The sequence below is a fragment of the Asterias amurensis genome, chromosome 5 (genome assembly GCF_032118995.1).
Source record: "Asterias amurensis chromosome 5, ASM3211899v1".
Lineage (NCBI taxonomy): Eukaryota > Metazoa > Echinodermata > Asteroidea > Forcipulatida > Asteriidae > Asterias > Asterias amurensis.
The window spans coordinates 6,938,450-6,955,547 of NC_092652.1; the positions used below are offsets into that span (position 1 = coordinate 6,938,450).

Below are 17,098 nucleotides of genomic sequence, written 5' to 3' on the forward strand. Positions count from 1 at the left end.
TACACAATAATTTGTAAATACATATTTATAATTTAAATGCGTGAAAAAGCCACAACATGTCAGCTCCCATACCAGAAGGTTTCATATCAGTTTTTGGTTGACTTTAATCTCCCTTCTTATCATTATTGTTGAAGTTTTGCTCAATTATGGCGGCTAATAACAGCATAAACACATTACGATTGATGCGATCTTTAATACGGGAGCTTCGCCTGGTAAAAAAGGTGAGGAAAACATAACATAAAATGTCTATTTTATCCAAATCAAAAGGGAAAAGTAGGTAGGATCGAGTGCGTTTTGGCGACCCCAACCAAAAACTGTTTCGGTTGTTGGTCAGACTACACGATAACCGAATTGTGAGCTCGGTTACCGTTTTGGTTATGACGTCAGAAACAGTTTTTGGTTGGGGTCGCCAAAACGCACTCTAGCCTAGAGTCTAGGTCTGACCCCTGAGGTTCCAATTTGCTTAGATTACTGCAAAGATCGTATATATTTCATATAGCGCCTGAATTAGGCGCGACGCTCTCTATGATCTTTGGTTTACAGGCATGACAGGGCGGGCCGGATACACCGCATTGCAGCGCGCAGTCCACATCATTCACAGATTGTAAAGCGCATGGATCATGGGCTGCTGCCCTGGTGGTGGCCTGGATGGGTCCCCCACGGTCCCATCACACCGCTATTCCTAACTCTGAACTGTGCACAAACGTCCCCGACGATAGCGCCCTCTTTTGAATCCCCCCCCCCAATACCCTGGCCCTGGCAGAATCTCCGGAGGCGGCCGCAGGGGGGGGGGGGGATTTCCCTATATTATTAGCTACAAGTTGAAATATCAGGGCATGAACAGTATTTTGGAATCTTGCAGGAAATTCAAATATTTCTAATATTCAAATTACTGTAAATAAAAGAAAAAAAAAACTTAAATTCATTGGCAGAGTTCTCCGAGGGATACAATGGCCTACAGTTTCTTGGTTGATCAATTCCGAAAGAACCAGGTGACATCAGAGAAGCACTGTAAAGCACACAATGAGATGCTCCACCAGGCGCAGACGTATCTATGCATGCTCAAGAGTACAAGAGAACATGAGGTATTATTTATTAGATAGTTTAATTATCTAAAAAAAATTATTTCACTAATTTGAGTGGGGTGTGACTTCATTTCCTAAAAATTTAAATTACTTTAAAACATTCTTGCAATTAATGAAAAAAGTGATTTTGTTTGGTGCGGATTTAGTGTTTGAAATTGCCACCACTGTTCAAAAAGATGGGAGCCTTGTTCCCCCCCCCCCTTCTTAAAGTTTGTTTTACTTTAAATGACTCGAACTCATGAGACTTGGATTCTTCAGACTCATCCCAAATGACTCCTGACTTTGACTTGGACTTGACAATGATGGTACTCAGGCCGAAGAATTAGGAGTTATGGTTTAGGGACTCGTTGACAAGACTGCCCATTTCAGCTCTGTTTTTTTTGCCATTCCAAAGTGTTGGCTAGCCCTGACGTAGAGAAAGCAGTTTCATCCCGGTACACTTTCTTAAATTAACATTTTCATGCCCTGTCTTTTTTCTATAGGCCATCCAAACTGTGTATAGAAGGGGAGAGAGGACAGTAGAGGAGAGTGCCAAGCTAGTGGGATTGAAACTGCCGAAACCTCCTGGAGAGTAGACTAGATCAAGCCTTCTTGTAACTATGGCATAGTCAGCAGTGTTGTAGCCACAGTGGGCGGTGCCGGGCAGCGTTTGTTTTTCTACACATCAGAATTGCCATCCTAAAAACTGTCCATGATTTTGTTTTTAAGGATATCCTTCTTTGAATCTATTTAGAAGAAGAAACAAAAATCCCCATTGAAAAGCACTGCGACTGTGGCAAGTTCATAGTGCAGAAAAAAATGCTCAGACCTAAGAAATTTCGCCCAGCACTCATGAGGAAAATACACTGTGCTGCCCAGCACAGAGTTCCCCCAGATTGCACTTCAGCAATGATGGCCCCCATATCTGAACCGGTACATGTAATTGAACTGTTCGCCCTCGGTGCTCGCCCAAGGTGGATGAGCCCACCACTTTTGGTCTAGCTGCAACACTGGTAGCCAGTATGTTTTCACTGAGGGCAGAGGCGTTGCTTTTAAGTTTGGTAGGGTGGGCAGGGGTCGCTGTTCATAACCCATATCACCCACTAAACAATCCAAAAGTGAGATACAGTAGTAGTTTTGTTTTAGCATCTCACATAGCCAAACTTTGCAAAGTCCATCAACTCATGTTACATTCAGCCAAATTGATCAACTAAAACTGACTCTGCTTTCAACATTGTTTGGAATTGGAATAAACCACAAACTCTGCTGATCAGAGACTAAAGAGCTTGGTTCCGTTTTGGTTGACTGCTCAGTGTTTTGTATGTTCTAGAATAAGGTCCTGATTTGTTCTCTGCAAAAACACATTAGCTACCCGAACGAACAAAAATAAAGTTATTCTGTTATCTGTTTGCACAGCAATTGCTTTGGGACTTTTGAAAATTGTATTTAACATACTGAACTTCCCCTGTCTTCATTCGTTGAAGAGGGAGTGCACAGTTTCATTGTTTGACATAAGAGACTGCCGCCAATGCAGTTAGGGGTCAAATGTTTAATAAATATTGTTCACTTATTTGGTGATTATATTATTGCAATAAATAAATAATTGTTATGAGGTAGGATGTTTAACTCAATTCTGTCTTTAACCTTTGTCTCAATTCTGTCTTTAACCTTCGTCTCGCATGTGTCCCAAACACCACTTAAGATAAAAACAAAAAACAAAAACAAATGTTTTACCATAAAAAAGGTACAAGTGAATTGCGTACATATCAAAAAAATAGACTTACCTTTTTATCCCAGTTTACGAAGTCTTGTAAAGGACGTGTAAAGAAAAACTACAGCAATGAATATTTACACAGAGTGCTAGGGCATTAGCATACTTAATTGTTTTCCTAAAAGTTATTTAATTATGTATCTTCGGCTGCTATTTCGCTCTCTTGTGAGAAATGGGATTATTTCGAGGGTACAGAATAGTGATGTATTTTTATTCATTCTATTCTGTCTTCACTTGTCTCTAAACGGATTCCGTATGTTTAAAATATCCCCCCCCCCCTCTCTATACATATACAAAGATATGAGATAGCTGTGCTCATGTCATAGACAAAACAATGTACATGGGGTGGTTGCAGCTGCTTAAAAGATTAACTAATTAGATTACTGCTTTTTCAAGCTTTTGTAGCAACACCATCTGATGAAAGACTTATTGCTACAAAAGTTTGTATACATTTTTGTATGTAATTAGATGGTCTATATTTATACGCTTCCACTGCCATTTCCATACACTAAATTGCAAATTTGCATATATACTAAAAATTATACATCATACTTTTCTTTAAATGGACTACTCCTAGCCATAAACACCTTTAAAAGCAGTGGACACTATTGGTAATTACTTAAAATAATTATAAGCATAAAACCTTACTTGGTAACGAGTAATGGGGAGAGGTTGATAAAACATTGTGGGAAACGGCTCCCTCTGTTGTGACGTAGTTTTTGAGAAAGAAATAATTTTCCGTGAATTTTATTTAGAGACCTCAATATTATAATCTGAGGTCTCGAAATCAACCATCTAAAAAGAAAAACAACTATGCATGAAGGCTCATAATGATAATATTATTATCATTCTCATCGAATTTCTGAAATTGCACCAATGGAAAGCCCCCTACTCATGGCTCTGTCAAGTTGATGTTGCTTTGTGTATGTGGGATAAAAATTACGCGACGCCACAGAACAAAAGAGTGACCCTCTGACATAAAGTTTGGCCAAGGTTTCAAAACCTGAACAATTAAGAGATCGATCGGCCATATTATGGGTCACGAGAAGAAAAAAAAACAAAACAATTACACATTTTGCATGACAACAACTAAAATCATCCGTACAGCAAGCGTTTCGCGTTGTTCATATTTATTTGTTTGTTAGTCCAAAATTCCGCATCAATCGAGCAGTATGCAATACAATTAAATTCAAATATCCCGTTTCCCCTCAATCTATTTATTTTGTTTTGATATCTTTACTGCTCAGAGATTACACAATCGAATAAAACTGCAACATGTGAACGATTTCCACGTCCGTTCATAAACAATCTGGCTATACACCTCCCGAATTCTAAACAGTTATTATTTTTGGAGGAAGTAGACGCCCTTTGAAGAAATAATATTGCAACCAATTCACTGTCACAGTAAATCCATTTTGTTGCAGTCGTTTGTGTTGATTGTGTACTTTATCAGTCATAAGTCACGCTATTGTGTTCCACGTGGTACAACTTTATTGGTGTTCACCCATGCATGTCTCTTCAAACCAGGCACGCCCAAGTTGTCAATAAAGACCGCACACACGTCAGGTTGGTTTTGAATGCAGATACAGATACACAACTCTCTCTACACACACATTTCGGAAGTTGGTACATTTGAGTGAAGTCTATGGGTAATTACTGTGGATGGTCAATAAGAAACACCACAAAAGTGAGCAGTTGTAGGTCTTAAATTCGGGCAGGTGGACATCCACGTGAGCTCGTTTTACTAAGAGGAATCCGGTCTTCTATAAAGCACCGTGGCAGGAATATTACGTAAGTATTGAATACTTCTTACAATTACGAACTAAACCACTGTCTGACATAGATCCTAGGTGATGTTTATACAGGCACGTATGTATGTATGTATCCTACGAGGTCCTGATTGTACAATAAGGTGTGGGGGTCAATTTCACAAAGAGTTAGGACTAGTCCTAGGAATGTTCAAAACGTTTAGCCATTGGACACTTTCGGGAAACGGTATTGTCTAATATGGACCACATTTCGTGTATCACAACTTATATATAAAGTAACAAACCTGTGAAACTTTAGGCTCAATCGGTCATCGGAGTCGGGAGAAAATAACGAGATAACCCACCCTTGTTTCCGCATGTTTTGCCGTGTCATGACATGTGCGGTATATTTCAAGAGAAGTCTTTCACCATTACCTTCTGTAAACCCTGAAAGATATTTGTGATTCTGTGAACTTAAAAAATTCTGTTCCGAAAGTGTCCAATGGCTTTAAAGCCATTGGACCCTTTCGGTGCACAGATTTACAAATAACTTACAGGGATGTTTTGTTTTGCGATTATTTTTGTCTGACTTTTCCGCATAAAATTGTTAGTGCTATACTTCCACCCCTTGTGCCCCTTGTGTTATCATGTACAGCACTTGGCCTGCCAATGCTTGAGAGGGCAATGGCATTTTCCGTTTTGCAAAGGTCTCTTCCATTGGAAACTCTTAAGGAGGACCCTTGAAGGGGCACCAAGGCAAAGGCCATGGAGGGGCAACAGAGGTCATAGCTATCGTGGCCTCCATGTTATTCCAGGCTTTATGTCTTTTAAAGGCACCGAAAAACGGCTCCCTTTTAAGTAACGTAGTTTTTAATAAAGAGGTAATTTCTCACTCAATTTATAAAACATTTTCAGCTGAAGTATTTTATTATGCATCTGAAAGCACACAAAGTAGCGCAAAAAAGGGTGTTTTTTCTTTTATTATTCTCTTGCAACTGCGATGACCAATTGAGTCCAAGTTTCGATTTGTTATGTTGTGCATAAGGGTACACCAAAACTGGTCTTTGACAATTGCCAAAGGTGTCCAGCCGTCAATTTCACCCAACTCTTCCTTTCTTTGGACTAATCTTCGGACCGTATTGACAGGATGACTTAAGTTCCGTATCAATAGACTATAGGACGCATTGAACTTACTCGTCCCAACTCGAGATTGGATCCAAGCATTTCTTGAAATCGGCTTCAGTGCCTTTAATCTAGCATTAAAATTAATGTATCATCTATCCATCTTTGCTTAATAGACCTTTTTGGACGGACGTCAATTTGAGTCATGGCATCCCTCTCCGCCGCTCGTCAGTAAAAAAAAAAAAATCCATTACCATGGGAATGGATTCACTTAGAAGACCCAGTACCCATGCTTGGAAAGTCCGGGAGGACCCTAGGAGGTGTTCATGATGGCGGTGTGGTGGGGTCTGCCGGTACCGCTGATCCTGGTGTTTCTCAGCGTCGGGATGGGGTACCGGTCAGGTGCTCCGAGAGAGGCTTGCGTCACCATGCAACCGGGACACACGAACACAGTTGCCATGACAGCGGAGAGCCCTTATCATCTTGAAGTGCATCTGGAGTTGACGCCCGCAGGCGAGTATGTTGTTGGTGAGCAAATACTAATTCATTTGGCAATAAGTTTATTTACTTAACCACTCTTATATAGCGCATAATTATTAGTAACAGTGTATGCATTGTCAGTACTTTCGTTCAAGGTATTTAATTATTTTATTTGTTTATGTTAACTTTTATTTCTCTCGAAAATTTCATTAACATTACACGCAGAAGAGATATACAACATTATGAGGAAGGCAACTAAAGAGGGAAGTCTAAACTTTCCTTTAACCTCTGGTTCAGTCTGTCGACAGAAAGTTATTTAAAAAATTTAAAAAAAAAGTACAGACAGGCAGTATACATTTACAGAGGAGAAAACGGAATACAATATTTGAATTTAAAACTGATCTTTTACATAGCACCGATGATTATCAATGTGCTATGTCGCCATATGCTGCAAATCAAACCAGGAACATCGGGGCGAACCCCTTCTCATAAGTGCGAGATGTTCTTCGTCTGCGTTTAAACTAAACGAGACCTACGTCTCATTATACACCAAATACTACACATGTATGCCTACTTATTTTATGAGTTCCACCCAGTTTTCACCAATTTCGCGCACATTAGACCCTGCATTCCATTCACTATTGTTAATTTGAAGTCACCTCAAAATGTCGTCCGCCTGGGCTGTGGTGAAATGTGAACACCCCAAAAGAGGGCAAATAAAACTGGGCCTTGCCCTTTGTAAATCACACCAACCTGTTGGGGGTTGTTAATAACGGTACTGTAAAAATGGGTGTAAACCCTCGCTTGCGCATCGGTGCGCATTAATTTGTATAGGTCACAACATCGTACAAAACACAGTACACAATGTACATGTATATTGACATTATTTCGAAGGACACTTGTTGTTCGAACTTTCCAGTAGGGCCTGCCTTAGCTCCGTTAAAGGCAGGGTATATTTTAGGTAATTGTATAAAAAGACCAGTATCCTCACTTGGTGTACCCATGGAGGAAGGAATAGAAGGAGCTCGGGACTTCAAAAGTCGAACCTGCGGTACCGCGGTCGTTTAACAACACCTCGTAATCACCGACATACCTTATACAGACAATGAGCGACCGGGCGTTTGTGAGTTTGCGCGTGCGCACTTGGTTTTTCATTCAACCATGGTGTCGTATGGATATAACACAGAAAAACAACTTTTTTGAGACCTGATAAAATTTGTGTACACTTGTGCTCACCAAATCGAAAAACACAATTGAATACCAACCACCCTCGTGTGCTAATACCCACATTTTGAACCACCGCTAATGACCGGAAAGTCACAAAAAATGAAAAAATATGCCCTGATGTTTCAGTGAAACACCACAAATTGTAAATGAAAACGTGTATTATTCACAATTTTGGTCTCCAATGATTCAACTTTACACGAAGGCAACGGTGCAGAGCGGCGGTACCGCACGTTCTGTACAAAGAGATCTAATCCTGCTCGTTAATCGGCCGTCCAGCTGGAGGTGTCCTATCTTTTCCCACTGGTCAGACAGGGGCATTGTCAGGGTATTCTTTTGTTACTCTGCGGTTTTGCGGATCGTTCGAGCTCCTTCTATTCCTTCCTCCATGGTGTACCCCAACATTATGCAAAATGCAACACATTGTTTAAATTTGGGCTCTCAATACGCCTCTCTTAATATTTTACGCATGACGTCATAATTCTTACCCCAAATGAGGCTATGGGCGCACGTCCCCCTACACTCGCATGCAGTGGCTGCGCCCATCGCCTCGTTTTGGATTAGCATTGTGACGTACCTCATGCATAAATATTGAGAAAGGCGTATTGATCACCAAGGGAGAAAATGATTGAAAGAAAAACACCACAGTTGTATAAGAACGTTGTGCTTTCAGATGCCTGATTAAGACTTTCTCATTCAAATTTGGGAATGAAAAACCTTCCTCTAAAGCTACATAAATAAAGGGGTCGTTTATAACCGTGTTAGAGCTCCCCAGTGATCTACCAAATACGATTTTAATGTCATTAGCTTGTGGAGTACTTATAAAATGTAGGGCCCTACACTGCCTTTAAGGACGTGGTAAGCTTTAATGTTTGTCATTTTTATATTGTGACAAAACACAACCTGCAGTTGATTTGTCAGTGCCAAGGTTGCACATTGTAGTCAATTTGGCGTATTCCGATAGCGCTATATCGCACATATACGATATATTGTATGTAATGTTATAAACACTCAAAAAGTGTCATCAGTCGTTGCGCTAGTATATACGTGTCATCCCCTAGAGTGCATTGTTACGAAATAAATACTTACGATTTGAGATGTACCAAGGAACAACAAATCAGCAACTATAACATTTTGTTTGCTGATACATAATTTCAACCCCCCCCCCCCCATAAAAAAAACAAAAAAACACAAAAAAACAAGCCATAATTGTATGATAGAGATTGGCTGTTGCCAGCTTGGCGTCCCCTGAGGAACTTATGCTGAATTCTCTTGACGGAAAGATCATCTGCACAAAAGAACAAGAAAACAAACAAACAAACAAGCACTCCGACAAACTATTACACAAACACAATATTAGCCAACATATTCGAATTCAAGTGAGGTTGTTATACCAAAATATGCCATTCCTTACTTTTTTATTATTTTTTATTTTTTTTTACTTGACAGTTTCAATCGAGGGAACTTCATCCTTCAGAGGATTTTTTCTTCAAGCCAGGGACGCCGATAGCTCTAGCACCGATGCAGTTGGTTCGTTCCCTTCAGGTGGATTCAACAGTGGCCGCTCGGAGACGGTTTCCTGTAACGATGTTGCGGACAGCGCCCTCACACATTCCAACAAGGGAGTGAAGAGAGAGATGACTGGCACTTGGAAAGCTCCCGAGGACGGTCACGTAAAGGCGGTGTATTTCATGTAAGCGAAAAATTGTTGCAGCTATTAATGCATTCAATTTAGTTTTCGTGCACACATGATTTAGTTTCTCGTTCATTTTATACAGGCGTTCGAGACTACACTTTGACCATTCTTCAAAGTGAATTTTTCCTACCGATTTTACTTGATGAAATTTAATTGTTTGTAATGTTAAAAAAAAAATGCTGAAAAGATTCATATGAAGACTCTTTTTTTTCAAGATTCATATGAAAACTCTTTTTTTTCAAACAAAATTGAATGAGGCGGATGCGAAAATGACTGTTTTCTATTTAATTGGCCAGTGAAAACTATTAATTTGTTTCTCAAGTAATGTTAGTGTAAACCATCTTATATCAAGCTTTGAATACATTCACTTGTTTATCAGTGTATGATTAAACATCCTTGTTTACCTATGGATTGGTATTATTCTCTTTGCAGTGCTACAGTTGTGCGATCTTTCGACGAGTACTGGGTCGGCATTGTATCTCGGACTATCCATTTGACGGGGCGAGTCGACAACGACGAGAGCACCTTCACAACACCATTATCGGGTAGCGCCAGCTCAACCTTCACCACAGCGGAATCGGCACCGTCAAAATCACCCTACGGCTACCCCAGCAGCTACCCTGAAACTACAACGGTTCCAGGGGGAGTAACCAGTGACTCTTCGACCATCACCGATGATGACTCTGCCACGACAGGAGTTTCTGACAATCAATCCACCTCGGCCACTATGGATGATCAACCTGTATCCACAGGTTGGACCACCAACAGCCAGAGGACTACTGGTAAACATGAAGTTACGCAATATGAAGCTTTTGAAAGTACCGCAGCTGACGACAGATCACGTGTCACAACTGATTCTTATGTGGACATATTTACTACACGAAATACGGTTTCAAACCGAAGAACTTTGACAAAATCAGACTTGTCGACATCAGCTGAATTGTCAACACCAGTAGATTTGTCGACACCGGAGGATGTTTTGACGCATGTGGAACTGTCGACACAATCTTATGAGACAACGATCAAGGAAATGACAGAAGACTTGTCGACAATAACTTCTTCAAGAATACACCACAGAACACATTTAACACATACCGGTGCAACATTAAATTCAACCCCCAGCACACCATTAAGCACAGTAGTAAACATTTCAAGACCGGTCGATTCGACGACACCGACACACATTGATGTATCAAGACGTTCCGAAATGTCGACAACACCATCCGAGAGGACGAGTAAGAAAACAGATGAGTTAATGTCAACACTTTCTTCAACTACAGTACAGCCAAGAACGCAGCCGCCACATTTGTCATCTACGATGGAGTCGACGTTGAGTACAACAATAGAGTCGTCGACACCTGCACCCGTTGAGATGGAAGTGTCGACAACACTGAGTAAGACAGAAGATGATACAGATTCAAGTTACGCATCTTCCTCGACAACATTTCAACCAAGAACACAACTCACACATCTGCCATTAGAATCCACCACAGACTCATCGCTGGGCACAATCATAACCTCAGGCACCTCGACCACGAACGAACCGATTACGGCATTCATAACTGATAGCCCAACAACGGGCACAGACTACCATACAACACCACTTGGGGAGGAAAACACCTCTACAGTAGATCAACCAAAACAAAGTACGGATGATGTTTCTGAAGAAGTTACGGTCAAACCGTTCGAAAATGTTACAGATTATGCACACAGTTCACCAGACCCCACAACTAACAATTCAACCGTGTCCGATAACTCACAAACAACGGTAGATTTTGAAACGTCTTCACGATATAATGCTACTTTCGAAGTATCAACACTTGACGCTTCAACAGATTCTACGACTACTGACGGTGCAACTCAAACTGAACCACAAGCAACAACGACAGCTGAAACAATCCCAGTTAGTTCAAATACTCCACTTGGACCGCAAGCAACAACGAGAGGTGAAACAACCCCAGTTACTGTTTCAACTTTTCCTCCTGTCCCCCAAAGAACAGATGATGTAACTGAAGTTGCAACCAATGATAACACAGAAGTGATGGATTTTTCTACATCAGTGAGTTATGCAGAATTATCCACTTATGTACCAATAGCTACATCAACAGACACCGCACCTCTGGCCACATCCACTACCGAAAGAGCAAGCTTCACTTTAGGTAAACACAAACAAAATAGTTTTCAGTAGCACTGGACACTATTGCTAACTATTAAAACAAATGTAGAACAAAAACTTGGTAACGAGCAATGGAGAGCTACAAATAGTATAAAACATTATAGGTAGCCTGGAGGAAAAAAGTTTTTAATTTTAACTCGGATCCGCGTAAGATTTTCCCAATTCTAGGTAATTTTTGACACGTATTTGGGTTCAGATTGTTACAGATACAGTTAAAAACCCAGAGTGAGTTTCTTGCGCAAATCCCTCCAAACGTTCCAACTTAAAAGGCACTGGACACTGTTGGTGATTACTCAAAATAAATGTTAGCATACTGTACAAAAAAAACCTAGTTGGTAAAATGCAGTCGACGAGAGAGTAGAGATAGAGAGCGCAATCTTGTTATAAATATTAACGAGAGTCGGTTGTGTATAATTCCTTCAGTTGTAAACTAATATATTGACTTTGCTTTAATACTAGTGATGATTTTGTTTTGTATTTTTTTAGAAGAGCCAAACGAAGTTCGAATGCGATTGAGGATTGTCGATATCCCGTTCACGGAAGATTTTCGAGATTCAAACTCCAATACATATAAGAGAGTTGCAGATGAGGTCGAGCAGGCAGTAAGTTAGTTAAACAACAAACTCAAACACCCCAACACATAAAGCAAGCCCATTGACAAATTCTAAATGGCCCCCAAATAAAGCAACTCTTGATTTAATTGATAACTTAACCAAGAAAATTAAACCACTTATTGAAGTACCTTTTCCAATGTTTTCAGATTTGGGACTTGTACATGCGAAACAAGGTTACAACAATGGAGACGGTGAAGGTTCTTCAAATAACGTGAGTATATAGTATGTGATGTCCCATTGGTTATCTTTATAGCACCATTTGGTTATTGTTTAGGAGGGGCGCAGTGTTTACCCGGACGTCTCGGGTTCCACTCCCGCTCTAATCAATGTTTCTTTATATGCAACCCCAAATTATTATATATGTTTTCTCCCGTCAATTTCGGCAAATGAGCAGCCAATATAACCACCAAGATATTCTATTTCCCTGTGGCCTAGTGAAATTTAATGATCTTATTTGACCAGAGTGTGGATGTAAAATTTGTAATTTTTTTTAACTGTTGAATGCCGAATCAACAGAGCAATATTCTTTTTTTTTTAATGAGTCGGGTGTGTAATAAAATGAATAGATTATTGTTAAAACTGGCTGTTAAAACCTATAACCATGAATAACAACTGGGTAATATTTAATATTCTTAACAGAAAAGGCAGCGTAGTCCCAGAAGTACAGCTTCTTGCGTCACAAGACTTGATTGCAGCTGAAAAATCTAACTGGCTTAGTGTCATGTACAACGAAATCAGCAGCGGTGGTAAACTTGGAAACTTCACTGTTTCTGACATATCCGCATTATCAGCAGATGGTAAGATTTATATCGTGGAGCGGGTTACTTATGTGACATGGTCGCCATGCTCCATCACTGGCAGCATTTAGAACAGCTCTTTTAAAGGCACTGGACACTATTGGTAATTACTCAAAATAATGGTCAGCATAAAATCTTATTTGGTAACGAGCAGTGGCGAGCTGTTGATAGTTTAAAACATTGTGAGAAACGGCTTCCTCTGAAATAACGAAGTAATTTCCCTCGAATTTGATTTCGAGACCTCAGAATTAGATTTTGAGGTCCCTAAATCAAGCATCAGAAAGCACACAACTTCGTAGTGACAAGGGTGTTTTTCTACAATTATTATCTCGCAACTTCGACGGCCATTTGAGTTAAAATTTTCACAGGTTTGTGTTATTTGACAATAACCAAAGGTGCCCAGTGTCTATAACTATAGTTGCGTGTCCGATCAGTTTTAGTCGTTGCTTGTGTAGTGTTATCGATACTGGTGTGATATCGCTTTGTTGATAAAATTCCGTATTGGTGATGCGTTCAGGGTACATAATGTTGACTGCCGTATCGAAGCAAAGCTTGGGTCGAACAGAGAAACATTGACCATCGAAATAAAAATAATAATATACATTTCACTTTTACTATTTTCATAGAACATAATCATTATTCCACTGATTACATTGAAAATCATGCTGAGCGCCTTGCGGTAGCTTGTTGTTTGATTCACATCTGCTTCTCCTTCTGTTTATTTTGCTCAATAAGTTCCTATGTTTAGCTTAGTAAGGGTTCCTGCGCCAGGAGTGTCACCTTTGGCACACATGGCGCATTATAAGTTTCCTATACTATTGTTATTACTATTATTATTTATCATTCGTCAGGAACCTACACGGAAGTCGACCCGTGTTTTCTTCTCCCCTGCCCGGACTCGATGGTCTGCTTCGTCTACCAGAGCTCGTGTTTCTCAAACTGTTTTCTTAACACCAACTACTGTATGAATGACGGTGCCTGCAGGGACCCACTGGGTAACACACAGTTGGTGTCATGCAGGTATGTACATTGTTTGTTCTAAATACGTCATGGACATCGACACCTTTGGTGGTTGTCAACGACCAGTATTCTCACTTGGTGTATCCAAACATATGCGTGGAAGAAAAACAATCTGTGAACATTTTGATTCATTGGTCATCGAAGTACCAAGAAAATAATGAAAGAGACGATCTTGTTGCAGAACTTTATGTGCTTTCAGAAGCCTAAACAGGGAATTAGGCTCGAAGCCTTATTAATGCTTGTGTGAGAAATTACTTCTTTCTAAAAGACTACCTTTCTTTTCAGAGGGAGCCGTTAAGAAAATGTCTAAACAGGTCTTTTTCTTTTAGCATCGAACCTCTCATCAGTGATACCCACTTAAATTATTTGTATTAATTTATAATGTCTTGCTGTGAAAAAAAAAACAAATCAGAATTAAATGCCTGAATGTTCTTCAATTATTAGATGGTCTGGCAATGGAATGTTCTTGTGAAACACTTCAATTAACTTCCTTTGTTTAATGAACATAATTTTGATGAAATTATTTGTGCTCAACAGTTGCACCTCAAACCATGAAGGTGAACGATGCGAAGTCACAAAGATTCCAGTAACACCAGACACAGGTAAGTACTAACTTCGTCAAATCATTTTTCTGACCTACACATTAGTTTGTGCAAAAAGGTGACTTTCTTTCCCCGTACCCAATCCAGTTTTATTCATGGATCTTTCCCGGGGAACTCTAAAACTTTGTCTCGGCCCTTCCATGGAGTTTTTGCACTCCCAGGAAAAAAAAATTCCCATTGAAAAAAAGTGGCGATTTAATTGAAATATTGAATGGGATTGTTGGGATTCAATGGGATTGGTGTGGAATTTTGGACATATTCAATGGGATCCAATGGGGTCGACGACAGTCCCATTAAAACAATTGGATGCCGTTGAATATATCAATGGGACACAATGGGAATCCATGGGATGAGAGCCATTTGATACCAAATGGGAGACTTTGAACCCTATAGGTGGCAGCAGAACTAACAAGGTATTACATTAATTTTAAATGTTTCAGTAGACCTGAGCATGCACAAATTAATTTCTTGAGAACAACGAATTAACATGGTGACTTTGCCATCTGACGTCCACAAAGTTCCCCATTGCCACATTGTCGAAGTCATTGTATTTGATTAAGAATTTACTTCTTTCAAAAAAACAAACTACATTACTTCAAGGGGAGCCGTTTCTCAAAATGTTGTACACAACAGCTCTCCATTGCTTGCAACCAAGTAAGTTTCTATTTTAACCTTTAGTATTTTGATGGTTACAATCAGTCCAAATTGTCGTTCGGGTTCGTTTTATGTGTTCCTCGTTTTTATTGATTCGTTTTCAGGTGATCTCAACGTCAACTCTCTCTTTGCCATTCTATGGGGTTCAGTTGGTGCAGTGTGCTTCGTCCTAATCGTGATCTTTTTAACATTGTTGATCAGGAAAATGAGGAAAAGACGCTCTTGGAGGTGAGTAATGCGAGAAAATAGAGCCAGTTCAAGATGTTTTATTTTAGTCTTCAATTGGATATCATTTTTAACCCTACGCTGCCAGTAGACCGATTTAAACTTGCTATTTTTTTTTAAACCCTTCAATCATTTCAGTTTGAATTTTACTATTCTAACTCTGGTGTTTCTGTTAAGCAGAGTGTGGGTTCGAGTCCCAGTTGTGTTGACACTTGTGTCCTTAAGCAAGACACTTAACCATTGCTTCGTCCTTCGGATGGGACGAACAAACCCTTGGTCCTGTGTGTTGTGTAACACACGTAAAATAACCCAGTGCACTGAGAAGGGGACGCCCCGGTGTTCCTGTTGATTGGCAACCTATTGTCCCACAGCACCTTGTTAACCATTGCAGGGTGCCAAGGGTTAGGTGTCATACCTACCTTGCAGGAAACACGGTATATTACAGCACCTTGCTGGGCTTCTGTGAGTGCTATATAAGAAGCCACTATAGTTATATTTCATCACTGCATCTACTTTTACAGACACACGGCGAAGCTGATGAGCAGCCGTGAATCGGGACTCTCCCAACACTCCGGTGAATCTCAGATGGAGAGCTATGCTAAACACCTGACATCGATACGTGCAGGCGTACTGATTGATCTCTCCAACATCAGCATCAGCGCCAGTGAAGACGAGAGCAACGACCCCCGGAGGAGATCCAGGAGCTCCTCCTCCGCAACGTCAGAGACAGAGTCTCTTGACCAGCAGCCCAGGTTCATCGATGGCGGCGTACACATAGGAGGCATGCCCGATATACTCCAGGGCGCATCGACAACAGACTACGAACTCGATATCATGACTCGACCTTTGAACCCCAAGAGGAAATCCGTCAGTTTCAATGACGTCACGGAGATGATCGACTTCGTTGCGACTGAGAACTTCAGCCTCGCGGCGAACAGAGAGGGCGCTGACAGCAGCGGGAACTTTCAAGTGCGATGGGATTTTCAGGTGGATAGCTCGCAGTCGGGAGGCGCTTCTACGTCGTGACAGTACGCGCCGTCTTCGCTGGTCCCCAGTACTACCCCTACGGCTGCCGGTTCGGCCCCCGGGGTAAAACCATCTCAATCTGATACTCAAGAAGCTAGTTCGAAGAGTACGTTCTCTAATGTTTACTTCTAGAAATCTGAAAGACAACAACTGATTAGGCTATATTGCAAATAAAATACGTTAGATGTTTTTTTCTGAAAGAAACTTTCAAGACAGTCAAAGAAATGAAGTTCCAATGTCATCTTGATGCAGATCTCGGAATGAAATCAAAACCATTTCTGAGTATCGAACCATTTTCGTCAAAAATGCAACTCAATATAATTATAATTATTTGCTCCTAATCAAAGAGATAATCAGTTGATACTTGAATGTAAACAGTAAAAAAAAAAGTAAACCACAAACTTGGTCATGAAGTCAATGATACATCGCCCGTGTGGTGCACCTTTCAAAATTGGCTTCAAGATCAACACAGAGAGATGGGGGACCCGTGAAAACGGCGAACCAGAATCTAACCGTCCAATAGGTAAAGTGCTTTCACTTTTGCCCATTATTTGATACCAAAGATAACTCATACAAAAACTTTATATGATTTAACTACTTGATTTTGTTTAAATAATACAAGAGAGTCTCGGGAAATATTGTTCAAGAACCTAGACTAAGATCTGATAAAAAATTCTCACAGTGACTTTAAGGCAGTTTGATGCTTTTTTTACACACAATGTATTTGTATATCATATTGTTTGAGTGCAAACTATCGCTTTAAACAGAAGAGAACAAACAAAAACAAAACAACAAACAGTAAAGCATTTTCAAGCTTTTTGAAGAAAAATTCATATTTCAAATTTCACATTAATCTAGCATTATGAAAGCAAGCCTGTA

At 40.2% G+C, this 17,098-nt stretch overlaps 2 protein-coding genes across 3 annotated transcripts; both read left to right on the forward strand.

Moving 5' to 3' along the window:
* Window positions 1–67: 67 nt before the first annotated feature.
* Window positions 68–2,695, forward strand: LOC139937403 (protein FMC1 homolog). Its single transcript, XM_071932530.1, has 3 exons — window positions 68–221; window positions 933–1,085; window positions 1,568–2,695. The coding sequence occupies exons 1-3, from the start codon at window positions 147–149 to the stop codon at window positions 1,658–1,660; spliced, it is 321 nt and encodes a 106-aa protein (XP_071788631.1). The 5' UTR covers window positions 68–146; the 3' UTR covers window positions 1,661–2,695.
* Window positions 2,696–4,391: 1,696 nt separating this feature from the next.
* Window positions 4,392–16,219, forward strand: LOC139937474 (uncharacterized). Of its 2 annotated transcripts, XM_071932625.1 has the most exons (11): window positions 4,392–4,626; window positions 5,882–6,233; window positions 8,859–9,102; window positions 9,538–11,264; window positions 11,768–11,883; window positions 12,042–12,106; window positions 12,535–12,692; window positions 13,544–13,712; window positions 14,250–14,314; window positions 15,073–15,196; window positions 15,715–16,219. In XM_071932625.1, the coding sequence occupies exons 2-11, from the start codon at window positions 6,032–6,034 to the stop codon at window positions 16,217–16,219; spliced, it is 3,375 nt and encodes a 1,124-aa protein (XP_071788726.1). In that variant the 5' UTR covers window positions 4,392–4,626; window positions 5,882–6,031. The 2 variants fall into 2 exon arrangements, with proteins under 2 accessions (XP_071788726.1, XP_071788727.1); XM_071932626.1 differs by lacking the exons at window positions 4,392–4,626; window positions 5,882–6,233 and adding an exon at window positions 8,071–8,267.
* Window positions 16,220–17,098: the final 879 nt, after the last annotated feature.

Coding starts and splice junctions, on each gene's coding strand:
- LOC139937474 (XM_071932625.1), top strand. CDS start 6,032: ATGATGGCGGTGTGGTGGGGTCTGCCGGTACCGCTGATCCTGGTGTTT. Junction 11,884..12,041: donor CAGATGAGGTCGAGCAGGCA/GTAAGTTAGTTA, acceptor CAATGTTTTCAG/ATTTGGGACTTGTACATGCG. Junction 14,315..15,072: donor TCCAGTAACACCAGACACAG/GTAAGTACTAAC, acceptor ATTCGTTTTCAG/GTGATCTCAACGTCAACTCT.
- LOC139937403 (XM_071932530.1), top strand. CDS start 147: ATGGCGGCTAATAACAGCATAAACACATTACGATTGATGCGATCTTTA. Junction 222..932: donor AGCTTCGCCTGGTAAAAAAG/GTGAGGAAAACA, acceptor ATTCATTGGCAG/AGTTCTCCGAGGGATACAAT. Junction 1,086..1,567: donor AGAGTACAAGAGAACATGAG/GTATTATTTATT, acceptor TTTTTTCTATAG/GCCATCCAAACTGTGTATAG.